This window comes from Canis lupus, chromosome 13 (assembly GCF_048164855.1).
Source record: "Canis lupus baileyi chromosome 13, mCanLup2.hap1, whole genome shotgun sequence".
Classification (NCBI taxonomy): Eukaryota; Metazoa; Chordata; class Mammalia; order Carnivora; family Canidae; genus Canis; species Canis lupus.
This window is the reverse complement of record NC_132850.1, coordinates 19726611-19740339: the sequence shown is the minus strand read 5'-3', so window position 1 is coordinate 19740339 and position 13729 is coordinate 19726611. Positions and strand designations below refer to the sequence as shown.

General features: G+C 45.8%; 1 protein-coding gene across 9 annotated transcripts in view; it reads left to right on the top strand.

Annotated features, from left to right (window-relative positions):
- The first annotated feature begins 978 nt into the window (after positions 1-978).
- CHD8 (chromodomain helicase DNA binding protein 8) overlaps positions 979-13729 on the top strand; it is a 61920-nt gene continuing 49169 nt past the window's right edge. For 6 of the 9 annotated variants that reach the window (XM_072772778.1, XM_072772777.1, XM_072772780.1 and 3 more), the window contains exon 1: positions 979-1098. Coding sequence is in view for 1 of the 9 variants with exons in the window: in XM_072772781.1 (XP_072628882.1) it covers positions 1854-2049 (196 nt within the window). In the remaining 8 variants the exon portion in view is untranslated. Of the gene's footprint in view, positions 1099-1627; positions 2050-13729 lie in introns of those variants that run through there. The other 3 variants (XM_072772781.1, XM_072772784.1, XM_072772775.1) reach the window with 3 other exon arrangements.

Below are 13729 nucleotides of genomic sequence, written 5' to 3'. Positions count from 1 at the left end.
ACAAAGGCGGAAGGAGAAGCAGGCTCCACGCAGGGGGCCCGACGCGGGACTCGATCTCGGGACCCCGGGGTCCCGGGAAACGGACTGTTGATCTCGGGGTCCTGAGTTCAGGCCCCACCTTGGGAAAACTTGGAAAAGGAGGAGGTGGGGCCGCTGGGGTCCCGCTCGGGGCGAGCCGTGCAGCCCGGTACTTACAGGTCTCCGCGGGCGGAGGCCTCCTGGGCAGGCCGTCCCCTCCCCTATCGCCCACCGCGGCTTCCTGCGGCGGGCCTCGTTCGGGCCGAAGACGCAAACTAGACACGGTCGGTGCTCCCTCCACCCAAGCTGGTGGCCGGGGCTCCCGGGCCGCGGGGCGCGCTGCCTCGACCGCGGCCCCGCCCGCGCCATCCCCCACGTGACCTGGGGCTCCGCGGGCCGGAAGTGCCCCCAGCGGGCCCCGGGGCGGCGGGGGCACGGAGGGTCACCCTGTGGCTGCGCGGGAACCCGTTCGCATTCCAAAATAAATAAATAAATAAATAAATAAATACTGTTTTTAGTGCTGCCGTGACGCGTGGGTCTCCTCCCTCCCACGGTGGGGGGGCCGCCGCCGACCGCACCGGGCCCCGCTCCCGACCGCCCGGCCGGACCGCACAAAGCACGTCGGCTCGGCCCGCCCCGGCTTCCGCGTCCCCGCGGCCCGACCCAAGATGGCCGCCCCCGCTCGGGGCCAGGCCGCGCGGCCCGCAGCGCCCCCAGCGGTGGCGGGCGGGGGCGCAGCTGGCGGGGGCCCGCACGCCCGCGAGCCGAGCAGCAGGGCCCGCGGCCGCCAGATCTTATTTCCACTCAGGCACATCCGTGGTTGCCTACGTACCCCTCTAGGCCCTGCAGGACCTCCCCGCCTCCGGGGACTTCCGGGATGGCGCTCACACTACCTTGCTGGGGGGCGGGGCCGGCCCTGCCATTGGCAGGCGGCCCGGAGGTGGGCGAGGCCTGCGGCGTACGGACTGCCAGCAAGCTAGGTTGAGGCGAGGGCTGGCCATGCTCCGCCGGAAGGCGCCTTGTTCTCCGACGCGGTGAGGGGAAGCGCTGGCTGGCAGGGACGCTGCAGGACTGGCTCAGGTAGGGCTCCTGCTCGCGCCGGCTCGTCAGCGCTGCGCCGGGGGCCCCTGCGCGGCCGCGGCGCCCGGGGCGGGCCCCTGGGAGCCCCCGGCCCGCCCGCGCCGCGCTCCCCGCTCCCCGCGCCGCCGGGGCGTGAGGGGTCAGGCGCAGGGGGCTGCTCCGGGCCGCCCCCTTCTCTTTGTGAGGGGCCGGGGGGCGCCGGGGCCTGTCAGCGCGTCCCGGGCGTGGTGCGCGCTGGCGGCGCGACGAGACCCCCCGGCTCCCGGGTCACCGCGCTTTGGACCCAGAAGTGGGAGGTCAGGGTGGTTGTGGTGGCTTTTTTTTTTTTTTTTTTCGTTTCTTTCTTTTTCTTTTTTTTTTTTTCTCTCTCTCTCTTGTTTGTTGGTTTTGTTCCGACGATGGAGGTGGGTCGGAAAGCTCGGGGCGGGCCGGCGCCTTCGTTGCCGGTTACCGGGTGCGAGCACCGCGGGGGTGCGTGTGGAGAGGCGGCGGCGACAGGGCCGCTCAGGCCTCGCGTCTCCGTTGACAGGTCCGCAGAGCCCGCGGGGCCCGGCCTGGCGTTATGTAAACTCTTCCCGGGCCGGAGACCCCTCCCCCTGCCTCGGAGCGGATGCCGGCCCTTCGTTTACCTGTGTCTAGTGTCACAGAGAATTTTCCAGCCATTGCAGCCTCAGCAGCAGCAGCAGCAGCAGCTCTTGCCTTTAAGCGGCGGTCGCGAAGGGAGGAAGGTCTTCCGAGGAGTGCAAGGCAGGTGCATGCATGTCCAGCGGGTCGGCCGTTTCTCCCAGCGACTGAGCGTAGGGAGCTGGGAGTCGGAGACCTGGAGCTCCATGAGGCGTCCTGGCGCAGGGCTCCAGACCCCAGCGCGGCCAGGCTCTCCTGCATCCTCCCCTCACAACCGGCATCCACACACGATCGCTCTCCTCTGTTGCTCCGGGCCTGTCAGCTCAGGTAGGGATTCCCTGGCCTGTCCGGTTCGGGACCCTCGAGACGCCGGAGGGCTCTGTCAGTTAATGAGCTACCGTCTTCTGCCCGGGAATTTCGTTGGTAGGGCTCACCAAACAGGCTTCCAAGAAAATCGTGGTGTTTTGGACTCATCCCACCTCCTTTAAAACGGGTTCCTAAAGAAAACATTATTCTGTATAAGGAGACCAAGAGGGGCAAGGCATGAGGAAGGCCGCGGGCCAAAGAGAGGGTAGGCGTGTGCGGTGCATCAGGCCCCGGGGAAGGTGTAACACCGGAGCAGGGATTCGATGGAATAGCATGTGGGTACTTGCACAACTCACACCTCCCGCAGGTGTGGTCCGACCTGTGCATCTGGCCTTTTGATTTTGTCCGTTCCCAAATTGACAGAATCCACTTATTTAGACGTGGATAGAAAAGGCTAGAAATGGAAAGCAATTTGAGTTGCTGTGAATCGCCAGGAAACGTAGATGTATTTTCTGGGATAGCCTCTGCAGCGCCAGCAGATGACTGGGTGGGGAAATCTCGGCTTTGTGGTCACCACCATTGCAGGGGTTTGGTTAGAAGAGGAAAGAGCTTTGACACTTAATATGAGGGGTCTGACAGGTAGGATAGTTGCCCCGTAGTCAAGGTAGGATGGTGAGGCGAGTCAGTCTTTAAAAGAGACTGTTGTACCCATCTCTTTTGACGAGGGGGAGTTTTTTTTGTTTTGTTTTGTTTTGTTTTAAGCTAAACTACCACTTAAGATTACTGTGTGGGTGCGGAGAACTACACTTGTTTACTGAAAGAATGAGATTTGATATTATCATCTGTGGAAGGACCGTAACGTTTGTAGAACACAGAGATGATCGTTAATGCTTCCAAGATACTGTTTGTCCACCGCCCTGCAAGAGTCCAGCTGTCTTCTGAGCCTGCATTGACCTGATACCTGGAGGATAAACAACTCAGATATTTTCTGGCCCCGCATCCTTAACCCTAAGGGTCACGCCACTTCTGAACCTGCATTTGGGCAAGTCCCGGATCTGCAGGTCTTTGCATGACCTGCCTTGCACGACTGTGACGGACCTAGTATTTACTGTTTTACCATTAGCAGTCGATTCAATAATATAGCATCATTTCTCATTTTTCTTGGCTTAACTTTATATATATTTTTTTCAATTAATTTTTTATTCTTTTTCCTCACAAAGTTGGTGGTCTTCCTTTCATCCTCCTGTTACAATTTTGTGCCCTTTACTTTTTGTTTTTAATTCACTACTATTGGGGCTTTTTTTTGCTTCTAACTGAAGCTTCTTCTTTTTTTCTTTTCTTTTTTTTTAAGATTTTATTTATTTACTCATGAGAGACACAGAGAATGAGGCAGAGATACAGGCAGAGGGAGAAGCAGCCTCCGTGCAGGGAGCCCAAAGTGGGACTTGATCTGGGGAGTCCAGGATCACCCCCTGAGCCAAAGGCAGATGCTCAACCTGCTGAGCCACCCAGGCATCCCTGTTGAGGCTTTTTTTTTTTTTTTTTTTTAATTTTTTATTTATTTATGATAGTCACAGAGAGAGAGAGAGGCAGAAACACAGGCAGAGGGAGAAGCAGGCTCCATGCACCGGGAGCCCGACGTGGGATTTGATTCCGGGTCTCCAGGATCACGCCCCGGGCCAAAGGCAGGTGCTAAACCACTGCGCCACCCAGGGATCCCCTGTTGAGGCTTTTTTTTTTTTTTTTTTTTTAAGATTTTATTTATTTATTCATGATAGTCACACAGAGAGAGAGAGAGGCAGAGACATAGGCAGAGGGAGAAGCAGGCTCCATGCACCGGGAGCCCGACATGGGATTCGATCCCAGGTCTCCAGGATCGCGCCCTGGGCCAAAGGCAGGCGCTAAACTGCTGCGCTACCCAGGAATCCCCTGTTGAGGCTGTTTAAGAGATGCAAAGAGACCCTAATTTTAATGATATGTTCTTTTGGTATCTGGTACTCAAGTGACAGTTGTATTTTTATGTAACAAAGCTGGTGCATCAACCATTTACTTTTGCCTGAAGGTTTATTTCATCATTTATTACGTTCTAAATTTTATCCTGGATGACCTTTCCCTACCTTAAGTTCTGTTTTGTTTTGTGTGTACAACTGTACAATCAAGTTGTAATTAAGCTTTTTTGTGTGTGTTTTCTCACTCTATTTCACATAGCCTTTAAGATTTTCATTGTATTCGTGTGGCAAAATAAGTCTGTCTCTTTGTAGTTACTGGATGTTTTCAATTTAAACTACAAAGTGTGTTAGTCTCTGAGATTTCTCATGAAGCTGTTCTGTAGGTAACATTTCTCTTGCCCTTTTTATTATCCATTGCTTTCTATCCTTCACTAGACTCTCGGTTGTTTGTCACATGAAGCAAAATGGTCAACTTTAAAATTTTTTTTTAGACTGATAATTCAGTACCTTTTATTCAGTTTCTTTTCGACTAATTTTATTTTATTTTATTTATTTATTTATTTTTAAAGATTTATTTATTCATGAGAGACAGAGAGAGAGAGAGGCAGACACATAGGCAGAGGGAGAAGCAGGCTCTATGCAGGGAACCCGATGCGGGACTTGATCCCGGACCCCAGGATCACACCCTGAGCCCAAGGCAAACGCTCAACCACTGAGCCACCCAGGTGTCCCTCGACTAATTTTAAAATATCTTAATTCTTCAGAATGCAGCGGGAGACTTTTAAAAATAAAGCAATTCATTTCTACTCACCAATGTATGTCATTACGATATAATAATAATAAAAAAAAGTCCAGCAGGCATAAACAGAAAGACTGGCATAGATAATTACTTTATGTTGGTCTTCAGCAGGGACGGATATATTGGAATACATTCCAAGCAGTAGAGTGGTGTAGAGAATCTAGACGATCTAACCCCTACAAATTCAGACTAAGTATATTCTCATTAGTTTGTTTGATAGGAGTTTCCAGAACATCAGACTCACTCATAATCTTTTTTTTTTTTTTAAGATTTTATTTATTCATGAGAGACAGAGAGAGAGAGAGGCAGAGACACAGGCAGAGGGAGAAGCAGGCTCCCTATAGGGAGCCCAGTGTGGAGACTCCAGGACCCCAGGATCATGCCCTAGGCCAAAGACAGACGCTCAACTGCTGAGCCACCCAGGTGTCCCAAAAACAACCCCAAATTTTAAAGATTACTTATGCTTATGCATAATTATTAGGAAAAGATCGGCTTTATCATTGAAAGAATAGAACATCCCTGGGGCACCTTGGTTTCAGCACAGGTCATGATCGTGGGTAGTGAGATTGAGCCCAGAGTCAGACTCTGTGCTCAGCAGGGAGTTTGCTTGAGGATTCTCTCCTTCTACCCCTTTCCCCACTGGCTTGGGTGCACTCTCTCTCTGAAATTAATTAATTAAAAAAAACAAACAAAGAATGAGACATCCCTGAATTATCCCCTCTGTACATTTCCAGAGAAATTTATTGTGTATGCCTTCATTTCATTTGGTATCTTAGTGTTTATTTCATTGTTAAAAAGTAATTAAATGACATACTACTGAAATTACTAGGTGGTAATAGGACTGTGTTTTTTTTCTCTCCTGTATGTCAGCAACTTAAATGTAATAGTTATAATCCTTTTGGTAATGTCCCAATATTATCTAGTAATTTGTAATTCTGTAATAACACCTTTTTGTTTTGAGAGTCTGTAATTCTCCTAAAATTATGTCAGTATCTTTCTGAGAAAGGATATGTATTAACTGAATTCTTAATTTCATCCAAGAGGAAGGACATTCAGGAGCTGTAAAATTTTATAGGTTTCTCAGATTGTCTCTCATGGTCATTATAGAAACCTTTGGAATATCCTGTTTTCATTTTTTTTCCACTGCCTACCTACTTTGGGAATACACTATGTCCTTAGGAACTATTCCTTTGGGACATATTCAGAGGTACATTGTCCCATTAGTAACATGGGAATTTCATTTTGGTTGGTTCTAGAAGAAACCAGTGATTTCAGTAATTTAGCTGCCTATTTAGAGCCCATATCATAACAATTTCTTAATAGAATACAGTTTTCATTTTCTATTACAGAAATCAGATACACAGCAAATATCGACCTAAGTAAACTGAAAGAGAAGATTTTTTTGGATTTTTAAACAAGGGCTACCATGTTTCATGAGTGTGGACCTTTCACTCAGTGTTTTTTTCTTCATTGCTTCCAGTCAGTAGTTATTCTTTTTTTTTTTTTTTTTCCGCCTTGTCTGGGGAGTGGAGAACATTAGTCAGCTCTTTGTTTATTTACACATCAGTTCTCCTATAAAATGTAATGCTTTTGCCTGTTTTTCAGGTATGCCTCCTGTGGAAGGGAGGGTACCTTCTTCATGAGGCTCTAAATGTGTATAGGTAATGGTCACTTCTATCTACAGATCTGGAAGTCATGGTTGTCAAAAGTCTGGGCAGTTGGATCTGGACCTGTGAACTCTCAAGGGGCAGGCTAGTCAGTTGGAGACCTATATGTTCCCACAGCAGGCATCGTGAAGTAAATGGAGTACTATGAGATAGACACTGGCTTCATTCCTACAAACCCAAAAAAAAAATGATTAATTGAATTACCTGGATGTTGCCTTAGACACCAGGGCTGGTTGAAGTCTGTTCCATGGTTTTAAGGTTAAAGGGCTGTACTGCTTTCTCAGAGTCTTTTCATCTTGCCCAGCAGTCCTGCTATTCTAATTGTGAAACTTTTACATCTATTTCAGTATCCCACCATTCTGCTTAGTAGACCCAGTACAGCCAAGTCTCTAAGGAGTGATTTTGCTTTGAGAGAAACCTTTTTTTTTTTTTTTAAGATTTTATTTATTTATTCATGAGAGACACAGAGAGAGAGAGAGAGAGGGAGAGAGGCAGAGACACAGGCAGAGGGAGAAGCAGGCTCCATGCAGGGAGCCCGATGTGGGACTCGATCTCCGGTTTCCAGGATCATGCCCTGGGCCGTAGGCAGGCGCCCAACTGCTGAGCTATCCAGGGATCCCCGAGAGAAACCTTTAATGGTACTCTTTGAAATTATTGGATAGGGAATAATAAACTCCTTTTCATTTGCCTACTATGTGCCAAACATTGTACATTATCTTTTAATCGCAGAGTAACCCTGAAATGCGTGTGATGTTAGCTTCATTTTTCAGAAGCGAAAAAAATAAGACTTAGTGAGGTTACATAACTTAGCCAGGAGTGGGATTCTGGTCTGTCCAACTTCAAAACCACATTCATGACCCAGCCTCCCCCCATTGAAAAGTTCAGTGCTGACCCCTGTGGAACAACTGTCTCTGACCACACTGTACAAGTAGGCATTCGGTAGCCTGTTAAAGCTGTACCTTTAGCAGCTGAAGAACCTTGGGAATGTAAGATTTATTTTTGTCTTTGTATCTCTGTTAAAAGGAAAAAAAAAAGAATAATCGTTTGTTTCCTTTATTTAACTTATTTTGAAGATAAGATTATGTGAAACACTTTAAGTTCTACAGAGGGAATTCACTTGGTCAGTCTTGCAAATAACTATTTTTTAGCCAGTGCAAGTCAGACTAGTCCACTAAATTTAAATTTTCATCAGTCCCATTTCACTGGGGTCATTTTTTGTGCCTGGAACCACCTGTGATAGTAACAGTGCCTTATAATGTTTCTCCTCCCTTCAACACATACTTTTTTTTAAGATTTTATTTATTTATTCATGAGAGACACAGAGAGAGAGAAAGGCAGAGACACAGGCAAAGGGAGAAGCAGGCTCCATGCAGGGAGCCTCATATGGGACTCGATCCCGAGACTCCCAAGATCCTGGGCTGAAGGCTGAAGGCAGCGCTAAAGCGCCGAGCCACCCGGGCTGCCCCATACACTTTTTTTTTTAACATAAATGTTGCAATGAAACAATACCTCGTAAATAATTAAGTCTTTATGTTTTTCTTTTAGGCTGAACAAATGTATGCATACCTGGCCCACTTAAAATGTGTTGTGGCAGGGGAGCATAAGGAGGACATGAGGACTTTGTTACTGAAATTTGTATATATATATTGTTACTTATGCCTGATGCCCACAAGTGGCATCATACAAGGTGCATGTAGTGATCCAGTTAGATATTCCTCAGCTGGAACCCAAAATAATATTTTTACCTTGGTGACCATGTGCCAGCAAAGAATTTTTCTAGCTAACTTGGCCTGAGGGCAGTGATCCTTAAAGATTAGGCTCTTATTTTATGTCTTCATACTTAGGCCAAAACTCTAGAGTTTTACTGGAAAAAAGTCTACAATGAGGCTGACTTGAAAATGAATCCAGGCCCTATTTTTGGGTCATATAGGTATAGGTCATCTGTTTCTTTTTTTTTTTTTTTTTAAGATTTTATTTATTTATTCATGAGAGAGAGAGAGAGAGAGAGAGGCAGAGACAGAGGCAGAGCGAGAAGCAGGCTCCATGCAGGGAGCCTGACATGGGACTCGATCCCAGGACCCTGGGATCAGGCCCTGGGCTGAAGGTGACACTAAACCACTGAGCCACCCAAGGATCCCCATCTGTTTGTTTCTTGCCACAGCTTTAAATTGACCGCCACTGAGGTTTTTTTGTGGTTCTAAGCCTAAAAGAGATAACTAAAATTTCATTACTTTCAAAAGTAATTAGTCACACTATAGAAAATAGTCTTTTATGTATATTGCAGATAGCCCAGGTTCTAAAAAGTGAAAATCCTTATGATTTTATAATGCCTTTTAAGAATGTTTCTAGTAGGAAACATGCCTCTGCCCGTTTACTATCTCTGCAGTCTGAGAGAAGCCCTTGCTGTTGCTCAGAAACCTCCCCATTACCTCTCCACAGCCTCACTCCCACACACCTTTGGCCGGATGTCGAAAATACGCTCCTCCAAGAAAAGTACATTAAATGCCCATTACCACCTGATAAGCAAAGGGAATTTGCAGTGAAATCATACACAGTTTTTGCCTTTGTGGAACATACATTCTAAGGGTGGGGGGACATCAAACAGTTAAGTATATAAGCAGTTATTTAATCTCTACTACAAAAATGAAGTTACGGGTTTTACAGGGGAATTTATAATAGTGTAGTAAGGTGATTAAGAGTGTGACTTCTGGGGGCGCCTGGGTGGCTCAGATGGTTAAACATCTGCCTTCGACTCAGGTCAGAATCCGAGGGATCAAGCCCCAAATTAGGCTCCCTGCTCAACAGGAGTCTGCTTCTCCCTCTCCTCCTGCTGTTCCCCCTGCTTGTGCACGCTCTCTCTGTCAAATAAATAAGTGAAATCTTAAAAAAAAAAAAAAAAAAAGTGACTTCTGAAGCCACACTGCTTACATTTGAATCTGGCACCACTTTTCTCTAGCTGTGGGATATTTGGCAAATAACTTAATCTCTAGGTGCCTCAGTTTCCTTATCTGTAAAAAAAAATAATTATTTCAGGCTTAATAGAACTAAATATGTTACTGCATTTTCATTGTTTAGAAGAGTGTTTAGCATGTAACGTATACTCAGGAAATTTGGCTGGTTTTTTTTTTTTTTTTTTTTGTCTGCAACATCAGGGAATGCTTTTCTTTGAAATTATGATGTGGCAAGATATGAAAGTTAAATAGGCAAAATGGAGGGGAACCAGTTACAAGGCACTTGAAATACTTCAGGACAGTGAAGATGGTAAATTGATCCAGAATAGCAGTAGAAACAGAAGTGGATGCATTTTTTCAAAATATTTTATTTATTCATGAGAGACACAGGCAGAGGGAGAAGCAGGCTCCCTGCAGGGAGCCCAATGCAGGACTCAGTCCTAGAACCCTGGGATCATCACCTGAGCCCAAGGCAGAGGCTCAACTGCAGAGCCCCCCCCCCCCCCCCCCCCCCCCCCGCCTCCGCCCAGGCGTCTCAGCAGTGGATGCTTCTGAGAGATATTTAGAAGGTAAAGGTAGGATTTTAAGATAATGGATATGGGTTGAGAGGAAGAGGTTTTCTAGTCTCTGCAGCTGTGACTGAATAGGAGATGCTGGAGAATGATTACCCTCCTTGTGTGCGTGGTGGTGATGAAGGAGACCAGAAAGACTACCAAGGAATCAGCCTCCATGAGGTAATAAGTCCGTTGTACAGAGGGGTGCCCAGGTGGCTCAGTCAGTTAAGCATCAGACTCTTGATTCCACTGCAGGTCATGGTCTCAAGGTCATGAGATCAAGCCCTGAGCCTGAGCCCTGAGTCAGGCTCTGTGCTCAGTGCTGAGTCCCCTTGAGATTCTCACTCTTCTTCTCTCTTGGCTCCTCCCCCAACTTGCAAGAAAACGTTTGTTCTCTTTCTCTTCTCAAATAAATACATCTTCTTTTTTCTTTTTCTTTTTTTTTAATAAGCCTGTTATAGGGAGAGTTGGACAAGTGGGTCAGCCACGGAGACTAGAGACACTCACTACCAAGAAAAGCCATTGAGTAAGCAAATAGAGGTAAAGGTCTGGAGTTCAGGGCTGACTTCTTGCTGTGAGATATAAATATGTAGATAATTTGTTGAAAGAAATAGTAATAGTTGAGGCCATGTATGTAAATTAGACATTCTTGAAAAAAAGTGTAGAATGTGAATTAAAGAGGGCCTAGGATCAAACCTTCGTGAACTTCAACAATTAAAGGCTGGTAGGTAGAGGAGAAGGGGGTAGCAAAGCAGAAGTGGCCAGAGATGGAGAAGGAAAACCAGAAAAGTCATCCTGATGTCCTGAAAGCAGTCCAAAAAAAGTGAGTGGGAGTGGTTTTTCTAAAATCTTTGTGACCCTTCTTTGGGTCTCTTATCACTCAAGGTTGCATACTAGGGACCTAGAACATCTAAGTCATATAGTAGGTTTAGGCTGACTGAACCCAGTTAGTTGAACATAATGTTCAAACTTCAGAATCTAAAGTGTAGTTATTCTTGTTTGCCTTAGATTTAATATAGAGGAAGAGAGCCTGAGTGCACACTCAAGTACATAGATATTAGCCTGCTGAAATTAACAAATTATTTTAGAGGCCATTAATCTGAGTGGTGATCCCTTCTCAAGCTGACTAGCATCTTGTAGGTAGATGGAGACACTGGCGAAACCAAATTGTTTTCCCAACAATCTATCCAGCAACATTTGTTGCGTATCTTCTAGGACGTAGTGTTTATATGCCAAATACTGTGTTGTTTCATTAATCTTCATTAATGGCCCTGTAACTTGATTCCCCTTTGTAGAGAAGAATGCACTAGACTCAGAAAGGTTAATTTACTTGGTGGGACAGAAATTTGAACCCCCTCTGACTTCAAAGTTCAGTATACCTTCATGTACAAGTATAACTAAAATATAAAGTAAAAGATACTTCCCCTAAAAGAGTACTTAACAAAATGCCATGAAAGCTCAAAAGAAACTACTTTGGGCTTGACGATGAAGTAGAGATTAGGGGCGCCTGGGTGGCTCAGTGGTTGAGCCTTTGGCTCAGGGCGTGATCCCCGGGTCCTGGGGTTAGGTCCTGCCTGCATCCGGCCCCCTGCAGGGAACCTGCCTCTCCCTCTGCCTGTGTCTCTGTCCCTCTCTCTGTGTCTCTCATGAATAAATAAATAAAAATCTTAAAAAAAAAAAAAGTAGAGATTAGAAAGCTTTCAATTACTACATCCAGTGGACATTTTAAATTATATTATACTATAATATATATTAGTATATATATAATATAGTATATATTATACTGTTAGACACTTTTGCTTTTCAATATAATCAGTCAGTCTTTCCCCCTGCAATTCTCTCCTCTGTGACATTGCACTGCTTGCTTCTCTAGCTTTTCCTTCTCTACCTACTTATGTAGGTAGGTTTTGGGTTTTTTTGACTTGTTAAAGTTTTTTAGTTAGCTAGCATACAGTGTAATATTAGTCTCAAGTGTACAATATAGTGATTCAACACTTCTATACGATACCTGGTGCTTATCGCTGCAAGTATACTTCTTAATCCCCATCATCTATTTTACACCCTCTGCTTCCCCCCCCACCCTCCCCACCCCCGCCTTTAGATAGGCTCCATGCCCAACTTGGGGCTTGAACTCACAACCCCGAGATCAAGAGTTGCTTGCTCTACCAACTGAGCCAGCCTGGTGCCCCTCTTATTCTGATTCTTCAATCCTTTTTGTTTGTTTTATCAAAGTAATCTCTACTCCCAATGTGGGGCTTGAACTCATGACCCCGAGATCAAGAATTGCTTGCTCTGGGGTGCCTGGGGTGGTTCATTCAGTTAAGCATCAGACTCTTGATTTCCGTTCAGGTCATGATCTCAGGGTCTTGAGATTGAGCCCCACCTCAGGCCCTGCGGTGGGTGTGGGGCCTGCTTGATTCTTTCTCTCCATCCACCCCTCAAAGAGCTGCACACTCTCCCAACTGAATCAGCCAGGTATCCCTGATTCTTAAATCCTGATGTTCTCCTGAGTTCCTCCTTAACTTTCTCACTCTACATCAGAAATCTCAACACTTGGGTTTCCAGCTAAGTGTTTTGTTTAGCCTGCAGAGTGTTCAAAAAAAATTTTTTTTAATTAGTTGTCTACATTTAAAACCTAGATTTACATAAAACTCTATTTCTGGCATTTGAAAAATCTGAAGTTCTTGCTCAACCTTGGATGTGCATTTCCATATGGCAACACTAAACTAGAGCTGACTAGCAGCTACTCTCTTTGGAATGGTCATGGATTCTTCAATCCTTCACAGACCCCAACATTTTCAGTTGACTCCCCAACAGTATTGGTGCAGCTTTTTGTGTACTTGATCTGTTCTGTGAACTCCCAGGGTAATCTCTGTTGTTAAAACTGAGAATTCTATATGTATCATCAAGCCAATTTTTAGATTAATACATCCAGTCAACTATCAAATATCACTACTTAACTTGCTTTGGGCAACTCAGACCCAGCATAGCTGAACTCATCTTTCTCTCTAAACTCTGGGTTTTAGGCATTTTTATCCCCTAAGTGTTACTTTGCTGTGTCCCTCCTTTTGTTTTTTTTTTTTTTTTTTTTTTTTTTTTTTAAGATTTTATCCATTTATTCATGAGAGACAGAGAGAGGCAGGCAGAGACATAGGCAGAGGGAGAAGCAGGTTCCATGCAGGGAGCCTGATGTGGGACTCGATCTGGGGACCATGGGATCGCTGCCTGAACTGAAGGCAGATGCTCAACCGCTGAGCCACCCAGGTGTCCCTGTCCCTTCCTTATCATTACCTTTTGACCCACATTGCCATGATTCAGGCACTAATCACCTTGTTAGGGTTCTTGGTTACAAACAACAGAAATCATCTTTTGGCTAACTTAAGCAGAAAGGGGATTTATTGGAAAGATACTGTGGCTCACAAAATCAATACAAATGCTAGACAATCTGGTATAGAAAATGATCTGAAACAATGAGTTTAGAGACAGAGAACATGTCCCAGGTCATACTACTGAGTAGTCTACTTAGGATGCTGTAGTAGAACTCTAATGTCTGCCACTGCTGAGTATTGTTGGTTGGTTCTGGGTGTTTGCATTACCTGTGCAAAGTCACATTTCTTTGAAGGACTGTCCACTTTAACTACTTTAGATCATGTGTGTACTCTGTCTTTGCCAGGAAGAGGAGGTGGAACTGCTCCCTCCAGGCCGTGCTCTTGATTTCCCATCTCCTACATCTCCATCTCCTATAGTGGGAGGTGAGATCCAGCCTTCCATTGAGATTTCT